The sequence below is a fragment of the Podarcis vaucheri genome, assembly GCF_965113315.1.
Source record: "Podarcis vaucheri genome assembly, chromosome: 7".
NCBI lineage: Eukaryota > Metazoa > Chordata > Lepidosauria > Squamata > Lacertidae > Podarcis > Podarcis vaucheri.
In genome coordinates, this window is record NC_138765.1 from 23,079,926 (window position 1) to 23,100,157 (window position 20,232).

The 20,232-nt window shown below is 41.4% G+C and overlaps 1 protein-coding gene across 4 annotated transcripts in view; it reads left to right on the top strand.

Moving 5' to 3' along the window:
* Positions 1-1,922: 1,922 nt before the first annotated feature.
* The window catches only part of EYA3 (EYA transcriptional coactivator and phosphatase 3), a 49,530-nt gene continuing 31,220 nt past the window's right edge, over positions 1,923-20,232 (top strand). The window contains exons 1-2 of one of the 4 annotated variants that reach the window (XM_082231673.1): positions 1,923-2,080; positions 20,013-20,107. In XM_082231673.1, coding sequence (XP_082087799.1) covers positions 20,075-20,107 — 33 coding nt within the window. In that variant the 5' untranslated portion in view covers positions 1,923-2,080; positions 20,013-20,074. Of the gene's footprint in view, positions 2,081-2,280; positions 2,573-5,520; positions 5,539-20,012; positions 20,108-20,232 lie in introns of those variants that run through there. The other 3 variants (XM_082231676.1, XM_082231675.1, XM_082231674.1) reach the window with 3 other exon arrangements.

The window sequence follows — 20,232 nt, forward strand, 5'->3', positions numbered from 1 at the left end:
TGGCCACATGGCGCCATATACCAGCCTCCTCAGCCAGTAAAGCGAGATGAGTGCCACAACCCAAATGGGATCAATAGGACCTTACAGCTGTTAAATTCTTTTCTGGGTGTCTAACAATCCTTGTGTGGTTTTCTGTGCAAAAATGGGAGGATGCCTTTTAAAATACATTATTTCTTCTAAAGTAGCTTGGCAACTGAAGAATTATCAAGACACTCTGTTGGTTCACTACCCTTTTACATTACATTCATAGCATTATAAAGTTAATTGAACGTCCTAGTATTATAAAGTTCAAATAATGGTGACAGCCATTCAGCAAAGAAACGGAAGGTTTTCGTACAGTGTGAAGACTACAAATAAGTGGTTAGATTCTACAGCCAAATGTCGTACCTAGGCTTACAGAGACGCTACAGTGATGTGTTATAAATGTTGAAAATGTTAAGCGCAAGAGAAATTGGAAAAGACTAATAAGATTCTGTGGAAAGGCTTTATTGTATTAAAATAAATAAACTAAGTTTACCCCCCAAAAAGCATTTGAATCTTCAGTTTTAAAAAAATGAACATTGAGTATGGGTTGTTTTTACACAAGCATGGATTCTACAAAAAAAGCCTGAAAATACATTACATGAGGCCACATGTAAGGGAACAATGGGCAAATCTCCATCCTGGCAATTACAGGAAGAGAGGCAATCTGGCAACTCCACACACATCATTCTAAGATCCTGTGAGGAAAAGCTGGAAACTGGGAAAGCCAAAACCCCTCAGATGTAATTGCCCTCACTTAAGTTTTTCTTTGCCCAGACTGGCATACTTTTAATAATGGGTAAGGGAGATTAGCAGACTTGGATGTTCTGCACAAGACACCATTTCAGAGCCTAGCTTGTTGTGAGGATAAAAGGCAGCTCTGAGCTTCACAGAGGAAGGGATTATACAAGTAGAAAGTTACAAAAACTCAACACTTTCTAAGCTGAACCCTTGCGATAGGCAATGGGTCCAAATACTTCGTTTTAGGAGTGTGCTAGCATAGGGCACCCCATTGCCCAATCCTTGGAACAGCTGCTCCAATTAAGGCAGGGGTTGCTGTGGCCCTGCAGTTGTTGGGGCTGTAACTCCTATCACCCTTGACAAAAGATTATGCTGTCTCAGTTGGAATCCAGTCGGTTCTGGATTGCCACAGGTCCTTCATCTCTGGTTTAAAATCCAACCTGCCAAGGGTTTCAGGATGGCTTGTGTAGGCTGACTAATAATAAAAATAAAAGTTCTTATATACTGCCCTAGGTCCTAAAGCAAACCAGGGCAGTGCACAACGTAATAAAAATTGCATGCATGCATTTATGTTTAGTACAATCGGCTGCGTGCACACAAACTATCTAAAGCGCACGACTTCCCACAAGGAATCCTGGGAGCTGCAGTTCACACTCGAGAGTTCTACCTCCCACCACTCTTGAACTACAGTTCCCAGGATTCCCTTGAGAGAAACCGCGTACTCTAACCGCACGGCGTGTAGGCAGCCGTTGCGGCGGGCGACACCTAGGGGCGGAGACGAGTAACGCCGCCACATCTGCAGGCGGACGGCCGTTGCTTCCCCGCCGCCCTTTGCTAACCTTTGGCGAAGGTCGGGTCCGCAAAAAAAAAAAAAAAAAAAAGCGGCGCATGCGCTGTAATTGACCGGCCTCCAGCGGGGAGCGAAGGCAGGCGAGGCTAAGCGGGCCGTTGCTTGACAGTCACGCAGCCCAAGCCTCATTGCTCCTCTCTTCCCCCGCCCACGGCTACCAACGGTCACTTTGAAAGACAGAAACGAAGCGCCATGTGGGGGTGGGGGGGGGTGGGGAGAGAGAAAGGCTCGCCTCAGAGAAGACCATAGTAAAGATTCGGCCAACCAAATCCCCGCTTTCCCTTCTCGTCACTTCCGGCACAGAACTTCCGCTTCCGGGTGTGAAGCCTAGCCGAGGTTTGCCGAAGCGGGTCTCGGTTCCTTCCTTCCCTCCCTTCCTTCTTTCTTCCTTTCTTCCCTGAGAGTCCGGTCCGTCGCCGCTGCCATGTCGCCCAGTGCTGAGGTCGGCCGCGCAAACGACTCGTCACGGTGAGAGGGGAAAGAGCTCTTACTCCGCCTCCTTTCCTCCGCCCTCCCCCCCACCTCACCCGCTCCTCTTTCCTCTCGCGCGATCGGCTTGCGGTCGGTGGGCGTGGCCCGGGCAGCTGTTGGCGTGGCTCCTCCCCCCTCGCTCGCCGGTTACCTTGTCAGTCAGCGCAAGGAGGGAGGGAGGGAAGGAGAGCGGTGGGAGGGAGAGTTGCTCGCTCCCAGGAACGGCGTGGCGGACCTGTGGAACTCACTGCCACATCATGCGTGTGATGGCTTTAAAACATGGGCAGAGAAGCTGTGGCCCTGCAGATGGTGTCGCGCTACAGCTCCTCAGCAGCCGTGAGCGTTGGGCGGGCTGGCTGGGGCTGGCGGGAATTGGAGGCTGATGAGGGCCGCAGGTTTCTCACTCCTGCAGCTAAAAGCATACTTCGAATGTCACACGGTTGATAGGGGTTTTTTGGAGGTCAGACGAGAGTCACAAAGGTGAAGAAGGTGTGTGGTCCTCATAGGGGGAGGACATAAACGGCATTGCTTTGCATTGTAATTTTTGGTGGCTTAAATTGAGCCACCATGTTCAGAGGCAGTGTATCTGAATACCATGTGACTGTGGCGATGCACCCAGGTGGAGGAAGGGCTATTATTTTCAGGTCCTGCTTGTGCAAACCACCACCACCACCCCCGGCCATATCTGGTTGGCCAGTCTGGATTCTAGGCTAGATAAGAATTTTGGACTGATCTTGAAGTACCTCTTATATAGGGGTAGTTGGGTCCCTGAGGAAAATCTCATGTTTAAAATAAGATATGAGTCTAATACAGTGGTAAAGGTAAAGGTACCCCTGCCCGTACGGGCCAGTCTTGACAGACTCTAGGGTTGTGCGCTTATCTCACTCTAGAGGCCGGGGGCCAGCGCTGTCCGCAGACACTTCTGGGTCACGTGGCCAGCGTGACAAAGCTGCTCTGGCGAGCCAGCGCAGCACACACGGAAACGGCGTTTACCTTCCCGCTATAAAGCGGTACCTATTTATCTACTTGCACTTAAGGGTGCTTTCAAACTGCTAGGTGGGCAGGAGCTGGGACCGAACGGTGGGAGCTCAACGCGCCGCGGGGATTCGAACCGCCGACCATGCGATTGGCAAGTCCTAGGCACTGAGGTTTTACCCACAGCGCCACCCGCATCCCTAATACAGTGGTACCTCACGTTAAGTACTTAATTCATTCCGGAGGTCCGTTCTTAACCTGAAACTGTTCTTAATCTGAAGCTCCACTTTAGCTAATGGGGCCTCCTGCTGCTGCTGCTGCCGCACCACCAGAGCACGATTTCTGTTCTCATCCTGAAGAAAGTTCTTAAGCTGAAGTACTATTTCTGGGTTAGCAGAGTCTGTAACCTGAAGCGTATGTAACCCAAAGTACCACTGTAATATAGGACTCATAACAAGTAAAATGTCAGCTCAGCTGTCATGCCGATGTAGTTGCTGGGCCCTTTCTCTGGTGGTCTGTGGTTTTATTTGTTTACTGCTGATTTGAAAGGGGAGGAGGGTGGTTGGAAGTAGTAAGTGAAGCTGAAAAATGTGAATGGAATCAAAACAGGAATGGTCCATGCTTCTGTATTTGAGATAGGGAAACCTGTGGCCATTTAAATGTGCATGTGTTGCTCGCAGTTGATGGAGTTGTGCATCTGTTTTGCTATTTATGTACCCCAAGTTAATTTCAACTCCCAAGTGTGTGTTCTTTGATTGCCCTTGTGTGGACTCTGGGAATCACAATTTATTGAAAAGATTCATGAACCGCGCACAAATGGGCAGTGGTACAACAGTTGTGGCAAAATGCTGTACGGTACTGGTATTTCACCACATGACGATCTTTTAAATCAACTATACTGGATCCAGAACTGCAATGGGAGTAATACCAGTAATAACACTTCAAAAACAACTGTCATATCAAAACATTATTAAGACATCCCCAGGAAGGGATACAAAATGGGATGATACATGTGGCTGAACCAACTTCCTATTGCTATTGGAAGAAGAAGGTACATAGGTCAGACCTGAACCAGAAAAATGGAAAAAATAATTAATTTTAAACCCTAATGGCTACAAAAGGTATTGGAGCTCCATCATGGACTTGCTCTGCCAGCAGAGGCATTCTAACAGTTGTGACATACCACTGTCACTTTAGTATTTTTTTATTTTATTCATTCAATTGCAAAAATGTTACAGGAACAGGCAATGTAATCTTCAAACATTGTAATCTTCAAACATTAACCTGTAAGACTGTTCTGAGATCTGAAGTACGTGCTTGTAATATAGAAGCATAATGGGAGTGGGGAATGTGGTTTGATGCCTATTCCTGGATTTCAAAGTTATTTGCAGAAGATAAAATAAAAGGCATCTTTCTTTTAAATTAGATTGTTGAGAGGAATAAAAGTGGAGTGAAGAGATAAAGATTGGGGGTACAAGCATACATCGTTTATTGCTCTTCACATATATTGCTCCTTATGAGACTGAGTGCAATTGCAAGCAGCCCAGCCACATGGGAGAAGGAAGCCCCTTGCTGCCCCTCTTTTGGCCATGGGAGTGGAACTGGCTAGGGTTTCCCCCTCCAACTCCTGCACCCAGAGGGTGTCTGATTTAATAGACTGCAGTATAGTGTAATAATAATAATAATAAATTTTTATTTGTATCCCACCCTCCCTGGCCAAAGCTGGGCTCAGAGCGGCTAACAACAAGTAAAAATAGCACAGTCTACATAAAATCACACAGTCAATTAATTAAAATATATTCTTAAATCAATTCAGAATCAAATTAATGCCAACCATTGAGTTAGAGTTCCATGAGGATTATAGAAGGAGAGAAGGGGTCAGACTGTGCCTTGGCCAAAGGCCTGGCGGAACAGCTCCATCTTGCAGGCCCTGTGGAAAGATGTCAAGTCCCGCAGGGCCCTAGTCTCTTGTGACACAGCGTTCCACCAGATCAGGGCCATGGCCAAAAAAGCCCTGGCTCTGGTCGAGGCCAGCATAACCTCCCTGTGGCCCAGGATCTCCAATATGTTTTTATTTGAAGACCATAAGGTCCTCTGTGGGACATACCAGGAGAGACGGTCCCATAGGTAAAATATAACTTTTATATGCATGGGGGAACCAAAAAAGTAGTGACTTTACTGCAAAAATTTGCTTTACTGTAAGGGTCTAGAACTGAACCAACAATATATTCTCTGAGGTATACTTGTAGTTTTTGTGGGAAAGAGCAGCTCAGTTCTGGGATTGAAAACAAATTCCTGTCCTGAGCATGTAACCAGAGGTACCCTGTTTCTTAATTCTAGGAATATTTGTCCCCTCGGCTATATTTTTACACCTGGTTTCAGTTGGAGGATCTTGAGGTTCTAATAAAAACAACAGCAAAAAGAAAATAGATCCTGCAGCAGCAGACAGAAAGACCCAGAAGCTAACTATGAAGACTCAGGTAAAATAACTGAGTAATGGAGGTGGTGGCCATTTGTGTACATGATCTTGCATGCTATATAGACAAACCTGGATTCCTTTGAAATCTGGGTTAGCTAGGAGATTGTAAGGTACACCTGACAATGCCTATGGTGTAGTGGAGCATTCACACAAATGGTCACAATGTTAAACACAACCACCCCATCATAGAATTGTGGAGTTAGAAGGGACCCCAGGGGTCATCTAGTCCAACCCCCTGCAATGTAGGAATCTCAGCTAAAGCATCCATGACAGATGGTTGTCCAACCTCTGCTTCAAAACCTCCAAGGAAGGAGAATCCACCACCTCCCAAGGGTCCATTCCACTGTCAAAACAGCTCTTCCTGTCAGAAAGTTATTCCTGATGTTTAGTCAGGATCGTTCCCTTCCTCAAGCAACTTGGCAGAGTGGCAGGGCCTTGTTTCTGAAGCCAGTCCAAACTTCAGAGAATATATGAAGAGCAATTGCTAAGAGGGTTCTTTGCCCCAGTTCCAAGTTTGGGAGTAGGACAAGAGCTTGCCAGGGGTGGGGGAGCATGGGGCCAAATGAGGCTCTAGGGTTCTCTCCAGGCCACAGTAAAATAGGCTTTAACTCACTGTTAAACATTGAGACATACTGATAGACAATCATGAGATTATGAGCGTATACTTGCCTTGTACTCAGATCTTAGTTTATATCAGTTTTTTAAAAGAGACAATATGATTTTAAAAGAAAACTTAATTAGATTTCAGTAAAATTCTGATTTTCTTGATTTTTTCAAAATAATTTTTATCTGCATTGTTTTGAGCCTGTTACTATGGTAACATGGTTGCTAAAGCATAAAGCATTAGACCTGGTTGCTTACTGCCAAATGGCACGGCTGCTTCTTGCTTTCAACAGCGTTCTTGTCAGAGGAATAGGCTAATGCAAAGCACTAAACATGTTTGGGAAAACAAATATAAAAGATCTTGCTTAGAGATCTATACAGGCAGGATGTGCAGAATCTTGCGGCCTTCAGTGGTCAACATTTGAAACTGTTATCTTTAATTGTCTACTTACACATCTATGAAAACGAATAAAAATTACTTACAAAAAAACCCCAACAACATATCGAAGCCCTGCACACATTTGGAACATTTTGCTCTTGCTGGTAATTGAAGCAAGCATTAGCTAACTAAATTAAGACTGATAGCAGCCTTAGTTAAATAAATACAACTCTTGTTTAGTGCTTTGATTTTGTCAGCCAACTGCTAGCAACACAGAAAGGTTAATGCTGCAGTCCTCAGTGCACTTGCTGAACGAGACTTTCTTCTGAGTAAACATGCTTAGGATTACATCACCAATAGCTCAATCCTGTGCATGTCTACATGGAAGTAAGTCCTGCTGTGTTCAGTACAGCATCCTCCTTTGTCAGATTGCAGCCAATGTGTTTCTTTAAAGCTGACTGTTTTTCTTTTAATTATCCTGTACTGTAGTTGCAGGTGTTCAGAAGAGATTTTGACAGATTATTCATAGATACTAGTTGATCAATCAGTTCATCTGTCAATGGGTAAAAACAGTATTTCTGAAGCCAGGGACATTCTTCCTGTGTTTTTAGATTATGCACATATATACCATAGTAAGCATCATCCTTAGTCATTTATCTTTCATTGGCAATAAGAATGCTTCATTTAAGATGCTGCAGTTTTTAAGGACTTGTACTAAGAAATTGTGTATATCTGCTGCCCGATAAATGGGAGTTCCTTTATAGTCAGTGTAAAAGTTTTAAAATTGATTTATCTGGCTAAGTAATAGACTAAATGTTGTAGCTATAATTTTGACACAAGGAGTAGGGCAAAGTCTTGGTCTCATTTTTTGTTGTGTGTGTACAAACCTTGACATCTGTTTTTGGTGGGGCTTTTTAAATTGTGAATCAGTTTGGCAGCCTGGAATGTTACAGTGGCAATTCTTGGTTTGTTGGTATGCTCAGATTTAAAACAGCAACAATAATTATCTTAAGATAAATCTAAATTGATCACACACTTTCACTCTGTTGTTCCCCAGGAACCTGTTCTGAGTTTCTGAACTTGGAGGTAACATATTGATTTCTTGACTAAGAGCCATTGATGGCCTGCTATTCCAAGAATTCTTTCAGTTCTCTTTTAAAGCCCTCTATAACAGGCATGTCCAACGATCCAATATAAAAACTGGCAGTGATCTACCACCCAGGGATGGGTGGGCGCACGCGGCTGGCTGCTTGTCCTGAAGGGACAGGAATGGGAGCAGGGTGGGCGGGCGGTTGCTGGCTGCTTCCCCAGAGGGGGCAGGGATGGGTAGGCAGGTGGGCGCTGGCTGCTTCCCCCAAGACGGCAGGGATTGGTGCAGGGTGGGCGGGCGATGCCGATCCTGCCTTCTCCCCCTGCCTCCCTCCACCCCTGCGCAGGCGATGCTGTTGCTGGTCCTGATCCCGCCTTCCCTCATCAGAAACCCGGCTCCTTCATGCCCCAAAGCCGTTGTCTTTATGGCTATTGAGGAGCGTGCTGTGTTCCGGCTGCCTTGGGCCGGCGATCGACCCAGATCAACCTTGTGATCAACTGATCGATCAGGATCAACGGTTTGGACATAGAGGCTCTATCTATAAGAACGTAATAAATCACAAAACGCTGATTTTTTAATTGGAGGTTTTGGGGTGCCCAATCATTTGCATGGCATCTGAATTCCCAGTTATGTCTGTGCCCTCTGCTGCTAGATTATGCATGAAAAACAATGCATTCTGCTTCAGAATTTGGATTTCTGACTCCATCAGATCATGATTATTTATTTAATATGTATACCGCCCTATAACTGTAGATCTCAGTGTGGTTCACAGCATAAAAGTACACCATAAAAGAACCACAAAACACATAATAAAAACAAAAAAGAGATAACCCAATAATCTCTCCTTCCACAACACATTTTAAAAGGGCATTAGCTGTCAATCAGCCAAAGGCCTGGTTAAAGAGGAATGTTTTCACCTTGTGCCTAAAAGTGTATAATGAAGGCACCAGTCAAATCTCTCTGGGAAGAGCATTCTGCAAGTGGAGAACATTCCTTCCTTTGCAGAAAAGGCCCATTCTTGTGTTGCCACCCTTTGAACCTCTCGTGGAGTAAGATATGTTGAATAATAGCTAGATTAGTGGTAGTAATTTTAACAATTTATTGCTTAATAATTTTTTAAAAAAATGTTGTGGTTCCTTCATTCTGGCATCACAATATTTTTTAAAACAGCAACATAGACAGTCAGCTCTGTAATGCAAGCTCATCTTAAATAAATTATAGCACTTTGAAGTTGTGCTTATGGTCAGAATGCCAGAATTATTTTAATTTTTTTTTAAAAAAAATTCATATTGAGTATTGTTACAAAATAAAATAAAGTACACTGTGCTTTAAAGGGTATTAGATTTGTTCCAAACATGAAGGTTTTTTCGGAAAAGCAACAGGCAGTGCTGTTGAAAATTTATTTGTGACGCCTCCAGGAAAATTAGGTCATATGATGTAATTATAAGACCAGAAAAAAATAAATCTCAAGCTTCATTGTTAAGCATGCTAACAGGATTTATTTCTGAGTGAACATGGTTAAGATCAGGCTACAAGTTGTTTAACAGATATTACTCTTTGTTACTTTAGTAATTGATTGTATTTATTATCTAAGGTGGTTGCATAAGAGTGAGAAAGCAACTTCAGAAATCCCTGCTATTCCCCAGAGGTGTGTCCACACCAGCCAATTTTTCGGTGATCTGTTCTCATTTAATCCGTTTTTTCTGCAGACTGAACCAAATGCTGTATTCTGTCTGTGTTTGAATTAATGAAAAGCCATTGTTTCAAGACACTGAATGGAAGCAAATAACCTCTCTATATATGTGCTTTGTTTTTGAATTTATAAAACATGAAAACGTATACCACATAATATTGGAGTCAGCCTGCGTGCTGTCTTTTGCAGTAGAAATGCCACTGTGGAGAAGCATTTCAGAGTTTTGTCTCATTTTGTAGTTCTATTCCCACCTCCTCAACCTGTGTTGGAGTTCTGTTTAGGTTTTCTTTTTTAAAACAGTCTTGACTTTCCCCCGCCTTCCTCTTCGGCAGTCTTCACAAAATGATATACTGTATATTCTCTTCTCATTGTTTTGTTGTTTTCTGCGTTTTGTACGTGGATGTTACCTGGAACATCTTTTTCTTTTCATTGTCTCCCCTTTAACATTTTTTTGCACACTCCCATTACTGTACTGTTGCACTTCTGGGGGTGTTCAAGTATCAGCACCGTTACAATCTCTGTGGGCAAATCTCACAGAGATGTGAAGGAACAAGGAGTATGGCCTCTTCTTGGGTTGCTTCAGAGTTGTAGAATGAGTACTAATTAATTTTTTCTATGATTTTGATTAGCTTTCTTTTATACATGTATTTTTAATTGGTTTGTTAACTATTGCATGAATGTATTTATTGAAAGACAAGCTAGGAGTATTAGAAAGAAGGAAATAAATACTAAATGGGAAAACAAAACATTATAATAGTGAAGGTCTCCTGGGTTAGCTGTGCTTCAAAACGGGGGCAATTAAGAGATACATGAATTTTCATTGGCTGTATTTTAAATAGTTTTATATTCTCACCATCTCCCAATTTATGCAGTGCTTCTCATACGGTTTTTTGAAGTGCTTTTCATTCATTTATTATTTGAATGACTCTTCTCCCACTTTTCAATGCCAAAGTGTACTTGAGGCCGCTCCCAATAAAAAGACACCTGCAAATCAATTTTTAAAACCCAGTTAAAAAGCAATAAAATGATGCAGGTCTGTAAAAATCAATACAAATCAATAAAATGCAAAATGTTAAAATACAAATCATGAATAAACAGTTAAAATCCGGCTGTTAAAACATCAAAGAAGGCTAATAAAGAGAATGCTTACTTGAATTTTGTTATTTCTCATCTATCCAGCCAAAGGGTTCAGGGATGATAATGATGCTATTAAAAAATAGTCACTTACCTAAATGCCAGTGGCATTCATATAGCGCCCCACTCCTAATCAATCTCATTTTTCATTGCAGAATCCAGCTGCTTCTCCATCATGGTGTTTCCCAGATTGGCATTGTTCAGTAATACATGTCAGAAAGACGAGGGATGAGTGATTGGGGTGGGGTTTCAGTGGAAGCAGGATAAGCCATATACTAAATATACTACAGCTGTGGTGGCTGGGACCTTAAATGGCTCTTTGGGGAGGAGAAAACAGAAGTTGATGCAGAATTCCTGAGTGCCTAATTCATGGACATGATGGAGTGGCTATCCAGGACAGCTGACTCAGAAGTGAGTCTGCAAAGACCACCTGGCATGTGAAGGTTGTGCTAAGACAAGCTGCTTTTCTGCAGTTGAGGAGAAGAGAGTCCCTGCCCGGGGAAGGGGAAGGAAGATTCCCTGAACATGCTCTGTAAATTTGGCTGGACTCTGAAGTTAAGAGGAGGGCACTAGGAATCAAAGATATGTTTTAGTACTGACATATGCTTACTTTTTGGAATGTAAGTAAATTTACCTGTTGCAGTGATGCAGTATCCCAAGGAGTGGAGACAGGTACAAGTCCCTAACACATTGTCCTAAACCAAAATAGACATACTGCCATTCTGTTTTAGCTTTATTTGAGAATGGTGCTATACTTTTTGCCCCAGTGTGTCAGTTTTCTACACATTTGAGAAAGAGGCTTGTTTCCTGAATGCAAGGATTTTTTTATTTTAAATGGGGCAATCATCTTAAGTGGCGTAGACCGGGGACGACTCTACCATGTGGTTTTTCAAAGGTTGGCTCCAGTTCATTCCATGGGTGCAAGAGACCACCTTGGTTGCAAGTCCTGGGGAACATGCTTCCTGGCTTGCATGTCTTTTCCACCTGGCCTAGGAAGGCAGGGCAGGGGTTCTGTTGCTGTTACTGTTGCCTTAATTGTTTTAAACTGCTTTTTAACTTCTGTGTTTTTTAATTGGGGGGTTTTGTTGTTTTTTAAAATTAAGGGACCTAAGATGTGCCTGGGAAGAGAGGAGCTGGGGAGAGCAGGGATGACTCCAATTGATGTGGAGGTATTGTGTGCAGGTGGGGCGCACGGCATGCGGACAGTTAGCAACTGTTCTGTGTGCCAGCCTTCTTCCAACCTGAGGAGTTGTGGTTGTTCTTTCAGCCCGCCCTCAGATGTGCTTGGATGGTTGTTTCCAGAGGGTGATGCTTGGAGGAGTGCTCTTTAGCCTTGTGGAGCCTTCAATCTGGGGTTCGATTTTATCCCCTATGCTGTTTTAACATCTACATGAAGCTACTGAGTGGGGTTATCCAGAGTTTTGGAGTATGTTGTAAGAAATGTGCTGGTGACACACAGTTCTACTTCTCCTTTACATCGGCAGGTGTGGCTGTGGATGTGCTGGACCATTGTTTTGCCCTGGTAATGGACTGGATGAGAGCCAACAAACTGAATCTCAATCCAGACACTGTTAGTGGGTGCTTCCCTAGAATGGTTGGATGGGAGGTGGCCTGCTCTTGATGGCGTTACACTCCCTCTGAAGGAGTGGATATATAGTTTGGGGGTACTGCTAGATCCTTTGCTATCACTTGAGTTCCTTATATCAGCTTTAGTTGGTGGTTCAGCCACACCCCTTATTTGGACAGGGATAGCCTAACTTCCGTCATCTATGCTCTGGTATACATAGGGAATAACTGTCTGAAGATGGTTCAAAAACTTCAGCTGGTGCAGAATTTGGTGGCCAGGTTGCTAACCAGGGCAAAGTGATTTGAGCATATTACACTGATCCTGGCCCAACTGCACTGGCTGCTAATTAGTTTTGTGTTCTCATTTTTTATTTTTTGTTGTGAACCGCCCTGTGATCTTCAGATGAAGGGCGGTACACAAAATTTATTAACAATAAATAAATGCAAACATAAATACATAAATTCACCAAAATATTCAGGGTTATATGTAAAAGAGGTTTTTGTGTAAACCAATTTTATGTAAATCACTTCTGATGATTAAGGTTCTGATGATTGAGTGGTATATAAATCCTGTTCAATAAATAGTAAAGGGAAGATTAGAATGGTGGTGGTTTTCTTTTCTTTGTTTTCCTTGCAAACCATGTTTTTTGCTGCTGCAGATGGAATGGAACAGTGAATTTCTTACTGGTGATTGTTTTGGTTAGCCCTAGTTTTTACCTCACTCCCCCCCCCCCCACTTTTTATGTTATGCTTTTGTCATTTCCAGTCTTACAAGTAGACTCTTTTCTTTAAAAGGCATCAGTTTTGTTTCTTAGTCAGTGAGAGGGTGTTTTTTAACATCTTAAACTTTACTATAGTACACCGCAGGAGCTGGATTGTTTTTGAAATCTCTTTCTCATACCAGCCAGTTGCTTGAGCAGACTGCAGCCATGAATGCATACCATCTGACATTTCACAAACAAAACTGGGGGTGCCCTTATCTATTCATAATGCCTCAATTCTGACACAGAGGATTATTCCCAAGTACATACTCTGCTTAAATATTACTCATTGTGGATGGCTCCTTCTTGATTGCTGTATTAATTTACCTTGCAATAACTGCATGCTAAGAGCATTAAAAAAAGAAGTTTCCCCAAAACCTACTGACATCTCCCTCTTATGCATTGGTGGCACCACTTTGACAATACAGTGGTACCTCGGGTTAAGAACTTAATTCGTTCTGGAGGTCCATTCTTAACCTGAAACTGTTCTTAACCTGAGGTACCACTTTAGCTAATGGGGCCTCCCGCTACCACCGCCACGCAATTTCTGTTCTCATCCTGAAGCAAAGTTCTTAACCCGAGGTACTGTTTCTGGGTTAGCGGAGTCTGTAACCTGAAGCGTCTGTAACCCGAGGTACCACTGTATAAGGATCCATGCTTGGAGAATTTGCTGTTAGTATACTTAGGAACACAGGAAATTTCCTTATATTGAGTCTTACCATTGGTCTATCTAGATTAGTATTGCCTACTGCACGGACTGGCAGTGGCTTTCCAACATTTTAAATAAGGAAAAATCTCTCTCAGCCCTACATGCAATGCCAAGGATTTAATATGGCATGCAAGGCAGATGGTCTAGAACTGAGTTGTGGCTCTTCCCCTCTACTTTCCACTGGTTAAACTCTGCCTCTCTAGATGCTGTTGTGTTCCAACTTCTGTCAGCCCCAGCAGCATAGCCAATGGTCAGGGATGATGGGAGTCGAAGTGCAGGAATATCTGAATAGCCATAGACTCCTGCTTTACAGGATATGAAAGGCTGTCTGGAAAAAGAAGTCTAAACACTCAGCAATTTGCACGTACATCCGTGCACCTGAAATTGTACTAAATAGTGTACAATGGTACTAAATTGTGGTCACACTAAACAAGTAAAAAACATCTTTATTGGTCAGAAACTAGGGGAAGGGAAACCACAACAACTCCCATTATAAGAAGACTGGGGAAGACGTATATGGCACAGAACGTTAATTTTTAAAACAATGTATACTGTAATAGGAAATTTTGGAAAGGATCTCTTAAGGCAAAAACCCAATGCTCTTTGAATTGTAGTATATATTTATTAGGTATTGGAACCAAAAAACATTATCAGAGTCTTGGAAGTAAACGAAACAAACAGCGTGGAAACAGAACCAGTGTGATTTACATTCAAAAACATAGATAAATGTTATATATTTTATTATCTAGTTTGTTAATGTTTTTGTCTTTTTCATTTCTTTAAAAGGAATATTATCCCATCCTAGATTATAGTGCTAAGCACACTCGTATGACAGTCAGTTCTATTACAGATGGCGGGATCTGCTCGATGTCATTTCTAAAAGAAACCGTTGAAGCCTAAGGGAAGAAGAGACAGATACCCAAAGTAGTCACTGTCCTTGATATATTGAGAAGACATGTGTGTTTTTGATTATTTTCAAAAGCAAAAGGCAAACCTCATTCCTTTTTTTAAAAAAGAACTTTGTACCATAAAGGCTTTTAATATAATTGATAGACTGTTCATTCTTCAAATTAATTTAAAATACCCACATCTCTTTTCCTTAATAAATGGACCTTGGATTATGACAAATAGTTATATCATATTCACTTAACTGATTTTAGCACAGATTGACACAGAATGTGAGGTTGGTCTCATCTTTGAATGTTTATTAATGGCAATAAGAAGCGTAAGTGTTGAGTCATGGCATCTTTCTATAGAAGCACAAAAAATTGCATCTTTTGTTTGATAACCACCTTTTGAGTCAATGAGTCTCAAGACAGAGTTAAAGGAAATGAAGCGAAATGCAGTCGATAATGCGTTTGTAATTTGTTGCGTTCTTTCTGTACAGCTTCTGGGGAAGCTCGTTCAACCAGAGCTTGGTTAATGAAGCTTGCTTTTTTGCTTTGCACAGTTTCACATGCATCTGCTTGTAGTTGCTGTGCGGGTTTAGCATTTAAGTAATTTGAAGATCTAAGAAAACAATTGGCATGGGCATTAAACGTTGCTAAGCAATAGGAAATGACACTTTGTAGCAAGGGAAATTTATACAACGTTGTTGGGTTTGGAAAACGGTGGCACATGCTTCATTAAAGCTGCCATTTAAAGAGAGAAAGTTGTTGAAAAGTGGCAAATCTGGAGAACGAGGCATTTGGATTCTTTGATTTTTCTGGGTTTCTGTGGGATGGAACCGACCACGCCACAAAGCTGTGGTATCAAAATTACTATTTTGATCAAAGGGAGATCATTGTTCTTATTCGCCGTTCTCGGTTTAAAACTCTTTTCTCTTGACAGATAAATCTAGTGGGGTGAGGGCTGTGGGGGCTGTACAAGAAAACAAAAAATAACCCAAATACTGCATCAGGGAAATGGGATTTCTGTCTGCTGCATAGAATATGCAAATGAACTAAATGTGTGTAGTTTGTATGTTTTTATCTGTTTATAGTCCTGGTGATGTTTAAGAAGCTATGCAAGAGACTGAACTCCACCCCCTGGCCATCGGAAATCCTGTTAACCAACCCCCCCCCCCATACTTTGTATTGCCTAGATCAGCTTCCCCAACCTAGTGAGCTCCAGATATTGGGCACTACAACTTCTGTCTGTTCCAGCCAGCATGACCAGTTAGCAGAGATGGTGGGAATTGTAGTCCAAAACATTGGAGAGAGCCAGTTTGGAGAATGCTGGCCTAGACACTTCAGACCCATTATTTCAGCTATAAAGTTTCATTTGATGCACTCTAATCTACGAAAGCTTATGACATAATAAATGTGTTAGATGCCGCAATACTTTTTGCTGTTTTTGCTGTGTCAGATAAGGTGGCTACCCCTCTGGAAGTTGCAGTCATAAATTCTAGAAATGTGGCACTTTCTGCAAATGCAAAGCTGAGATTCTTGGGCTACGATGAATTCTGTAGCCAGAACCAAATCCCCTGCTACAATATTAGAATACACACACCTGTGGAGAACTGCCCTTAATAATTTCATCATAGTTTGTTTGGATTTATAAGGTATAAAAACTCCTCTGCCGAAGTGCCTACTTGCACATAAAACATACGTTCAGAAAGACACATTTAGCCTTGTTATAGGCAGGAGCGCAGTTAAAACATGCAGTGTGGATTTGAGTGCAAATGATGCTGGTATTTAATATTTCTCAGATTACAGGCATTTACCTTGTAGTTTGTATAAAATGATTTGTGTTTTACGGATGAAACTGTAGAGTTCGGTAGAGTAAAAATATTGAAAGCAATATTTCTAATCACTTAGTTTTGCATCATCTAGATTTGTTTTCAGAGCATTTCTATTATAATACAGAAAACAACACATATGAATAAATAACATTTTGGAATTTACGGTTTCAGTATATGGCATACCTAATTCTAAGTAAATTTGTGTGTGGTCGAGATCTTTTCTTCATAGATTGAATTAGTTTCCTCATCACATAAGCAAAGCTGCAATCATACACAGCTCCCTAGTGGTAAGTAGACTGATACAGCTAAGTCTGCTTTAGGAAATTTAGAAAGATTAAAGGCCAAAGTTGCAAAAATGTTTTCCATATAATATATATGCAGACGTTTTGTAAAATAAATGCATGAAATTCTCCACGGAAGAGTTAACCTTTGAAAGCCAATTGTTGATAAACTATCTTACAAATGCTAATGCACACTGGACATTGTTGTTGATAAACAATCTTACAAATCCTAGTGCAGGCGCATATTGGCGATAAACCATCTTACAAATCCTCGTGCAGCCGCAGAAAGACAGAGTGAGAGCAGAGAGCAAAAAGGTAGTAACATTATGTTTAGCAGAATCATTTGCTGTTAAATTTTAACCTTTCCATGGAGAGCTTCAGTACCAAATGCAGTTTTTAGTTGCTGTTGGGTTTTATGTTATCTTCTGACCGTTTATTTTAAGAAATTGTTGTTAGCCATCTGCCGGAGCCCTTCTCTCTGTGCCTTCCCATCAAGCATATAGCCATTTGACTGAGGACCTTTTCTGTGGTGGCACCACAACTATTATTAGTCTTCTAGTAATGGAAATTGGTTGAATTTTTTCTCTCCTTCTGAGTTAAATGTAATTGTGGTTGGTATTGGTTTTATTCGTTTGTATTGGCTTTGGAATTTACTGTTGACTATATCCTTATGTGATCTTGTTGTCATGAATTTGTTGTATGACATCTAGAGAATTGGTGTGAGACACAGCACCATAACAAATATACACATGGGGGGGGGGAATTATGGATAAACTGTGGAATGCCCCAGGGAGGTTTTCTGCGTGATCATCATTTTCCCCCCAGGCAAAAATATTTTTATTCTTCAAGGAATTTTATGCATTTTAGATCTGCTTATGACAAAGTGATTTGCTGGCTTATCTTAATGTTTTTGTGACTCTTTATTGTCATTTTCTTTGTTTTTAGATTATGTAGGATATTTTTCCTTTTTTGAAGAAGAGCAGTATAGTAATATTTTGCATAAATATTATATAAAACTATATAAAACTATATTGAACTAGTCCAGAAATTTTGATTCATCTTTACATTGTTTCTGTTTATCATTTGTGGCTCGAGAGGATACTTTTTCCTGTCCGTTTTATACTGAAGTATATGCAACCTGTGCATTTTTTAAGACAAATATTATTTTATGCTGCCTTTCAGGCCAAAATCCTATCAAGAGAGTCTTTAATAATTATAGAACTATGAAAACCATATAATATAAGTTCAGGTAGGTAGCTGTGTTGGTCTGACGCAATCAAAATAAATTAAAAAATTAAAAAATGGTCCAGTAGCTCCTTAGAGACCAACTAAGTTTGTTCTGGGTATAAGCTTTCGTGTGCATGCATACCCAGAACAAACTTAGTTGGTCTCTAAGGTGCTACTGCACCATTTTTTAATTTATTTCATATAACAAATTTGAAAACCACAAAACTACAAATGCCATGTTTATTATTATTTTTTCATAAAGCTAACAGCAGTGCCTAATGTTGTTTAAAACACATTTCAGTCTGTGGTTATAATCTGGAAAGGGAGCCCTCCTGATTTTCGATATGTATGTGCTGTTTTGACGTTGCACGGAGACATGGGCGTCAGGTATTGGGCTGCCCCAAAGTCTGGTATGTCCTTTGAAGAAGGATTTACTTAGGGAGCAATCCTATGCACAAGAAGCTGATGTAAAGCCAGCCGTTGTAAATTAAGTCGGCGTAAAGTTACGCCAGATCCAAACCCTGTTCAACAATGGGGCTGCTGCTGCTCTGCCTAAGAGAAAACGAGCCTTTAAAATAGTGTTTCTCTCCAGGTCATATAAATGAGCTGAATGAGTTTAGGATCCAGCCTATGCCCTCCCTCTCTGGTCCCACTCCTGGAATGCCCCTTTGGGGATTTAGACTTGGCTCAGCCAACTGAACCCCAACTGAGCTGGCATGAGCAAGTTACACCAGGGTATCTTAGGCTAAGCCAGGGTTGGGGACTTCACGATGGCTGAGCCGGAGATCTGCTACATCCTAAACTGCTCATCTCAGTGGATCTTGCCATAGGATCACCCTCTTGGACTCCCAAAACTGTCCAGTGTGTTATTATAAAGGCCGTTTTGGGATTATATGATTATGTTCGTACAATATTTTTCACATCCCTTCAGAATGAAGTTACTACCTTGATTTTTTTTAATGCCTTTGGGAAGGGTTCAGCCCAAGGTTAGGGTAGGCTAGCTATCTCTTTTTTATTAATTTTTTATTAGGTAATCCTTTCAACATAATATCTTTCCAAGGAAGCATTTTGTATAGGGACTATTCGGATAAATCAGCACAAGGTGCTCTTCTTTCCATTTATTTTAATGTGTGAAATTTTCAACGAAAAATTAATTCTGAGTACATATTATAGGCCCGCCTGGATTATGCATACACTTGAGAAAGGCAGGTTAAAAATTATCATAAAAATAAATAAACGGGAAACAGAATCAAAGAGCCGCTGCAGAGGCAAAAAGGCTTTATCCTTAAATATTTTGTGGGACAAAAAGGTTTTAAAACACGCCCAAAGACTGCAAGAAAGGAGGCATGATGGATTTCCTCAAAGTTGTGTAGTCATGCCACCACCACTGAAAAGGCCCCGTTTTGAATGTTTGTTTGTTTACAAAAATTGCAAGATGTACTCTTTTGACTTTCAGCTGTTGGTGGCTTTCTAAATTGATAGATGTCTTTTCCTGTTATTGTTTGTGTTATTTGTGTTGTTATTCTTGGAAAATAATTAGAGCAACTAGGGAAAAAGTGGCAAATAAAACAAACAAACAAGAAATTAAGAAACTGGATCCATCTAGTCCTGATTTCTCATTTCCCAGTGTGGTTCACCTGATGCCTCCAGGAAACCCGCTGGCAAGGCATGAAGACAATACCAACTTGCCCCAAACTGATTCTCAGTGGTATATTTGTTAAGAGCCATTGATAGACTCTTGTCTAACCCCCTACTTTATGGCCATCTATACCAGTGGCATTTACCTGTTTGTGCAGCTGTGACTATAACTTTTGTCCTGGTTTTGCGTTGGTGAAATGTTCTTGCGCATGTGTGTGTGTGACGGTTATGTAAGTGCTCTACATTAAAGCAGGTTAGATTGTATCGTAGCGTTCACTAACAACATGGCCTGGACTTTTATCATTTTAATGTAACTCTGGTAATCCTGAAGTATTTCTGCAAGTGCCCCACACGTGGCTCTTCTGAAGTACTGGAAATGCTGTCTTTTGTGCAGGCTATGTTGCAAGGGAAATGTTGTGGAAATGTGCCACGTGCCGCGGTGTGCACACATACACAAGTCTCTGCTATCTTGCCCTATCTATTGTACCTTGGGGCTTAATGGTAAATCTTTGCTGTTTCCCCTACGTGAATGTGGTGTCTCTTTGTTTTGGGCAGGCCCACCTGTTTGTTTTGTTTTTAAAACTGTCACATTAGATATGAGTGTAGTCACTGATAGCCTAGATGATAAGCACTTCCAAAAGTACATAAAGCTATGGCCACCTTTTGTTCCAGACTTTGAAGACAGCAGAGGAAGACACACATTCTGCCCACTGGAGCATTTTGAAAAGACATCCATGGAAGAGGTACAAGATTTAGCGGAACAGCCTGTGAGTATATAAGAGAAACTGCAATAGCTATAGACAAACCTATTTGTGTTTCACGTGAATGAGTGAGTCTTCTGAAGTGCGATACATTGATTGTGTGTCCTATTTGGCTTGCAGGAATAGAAAAC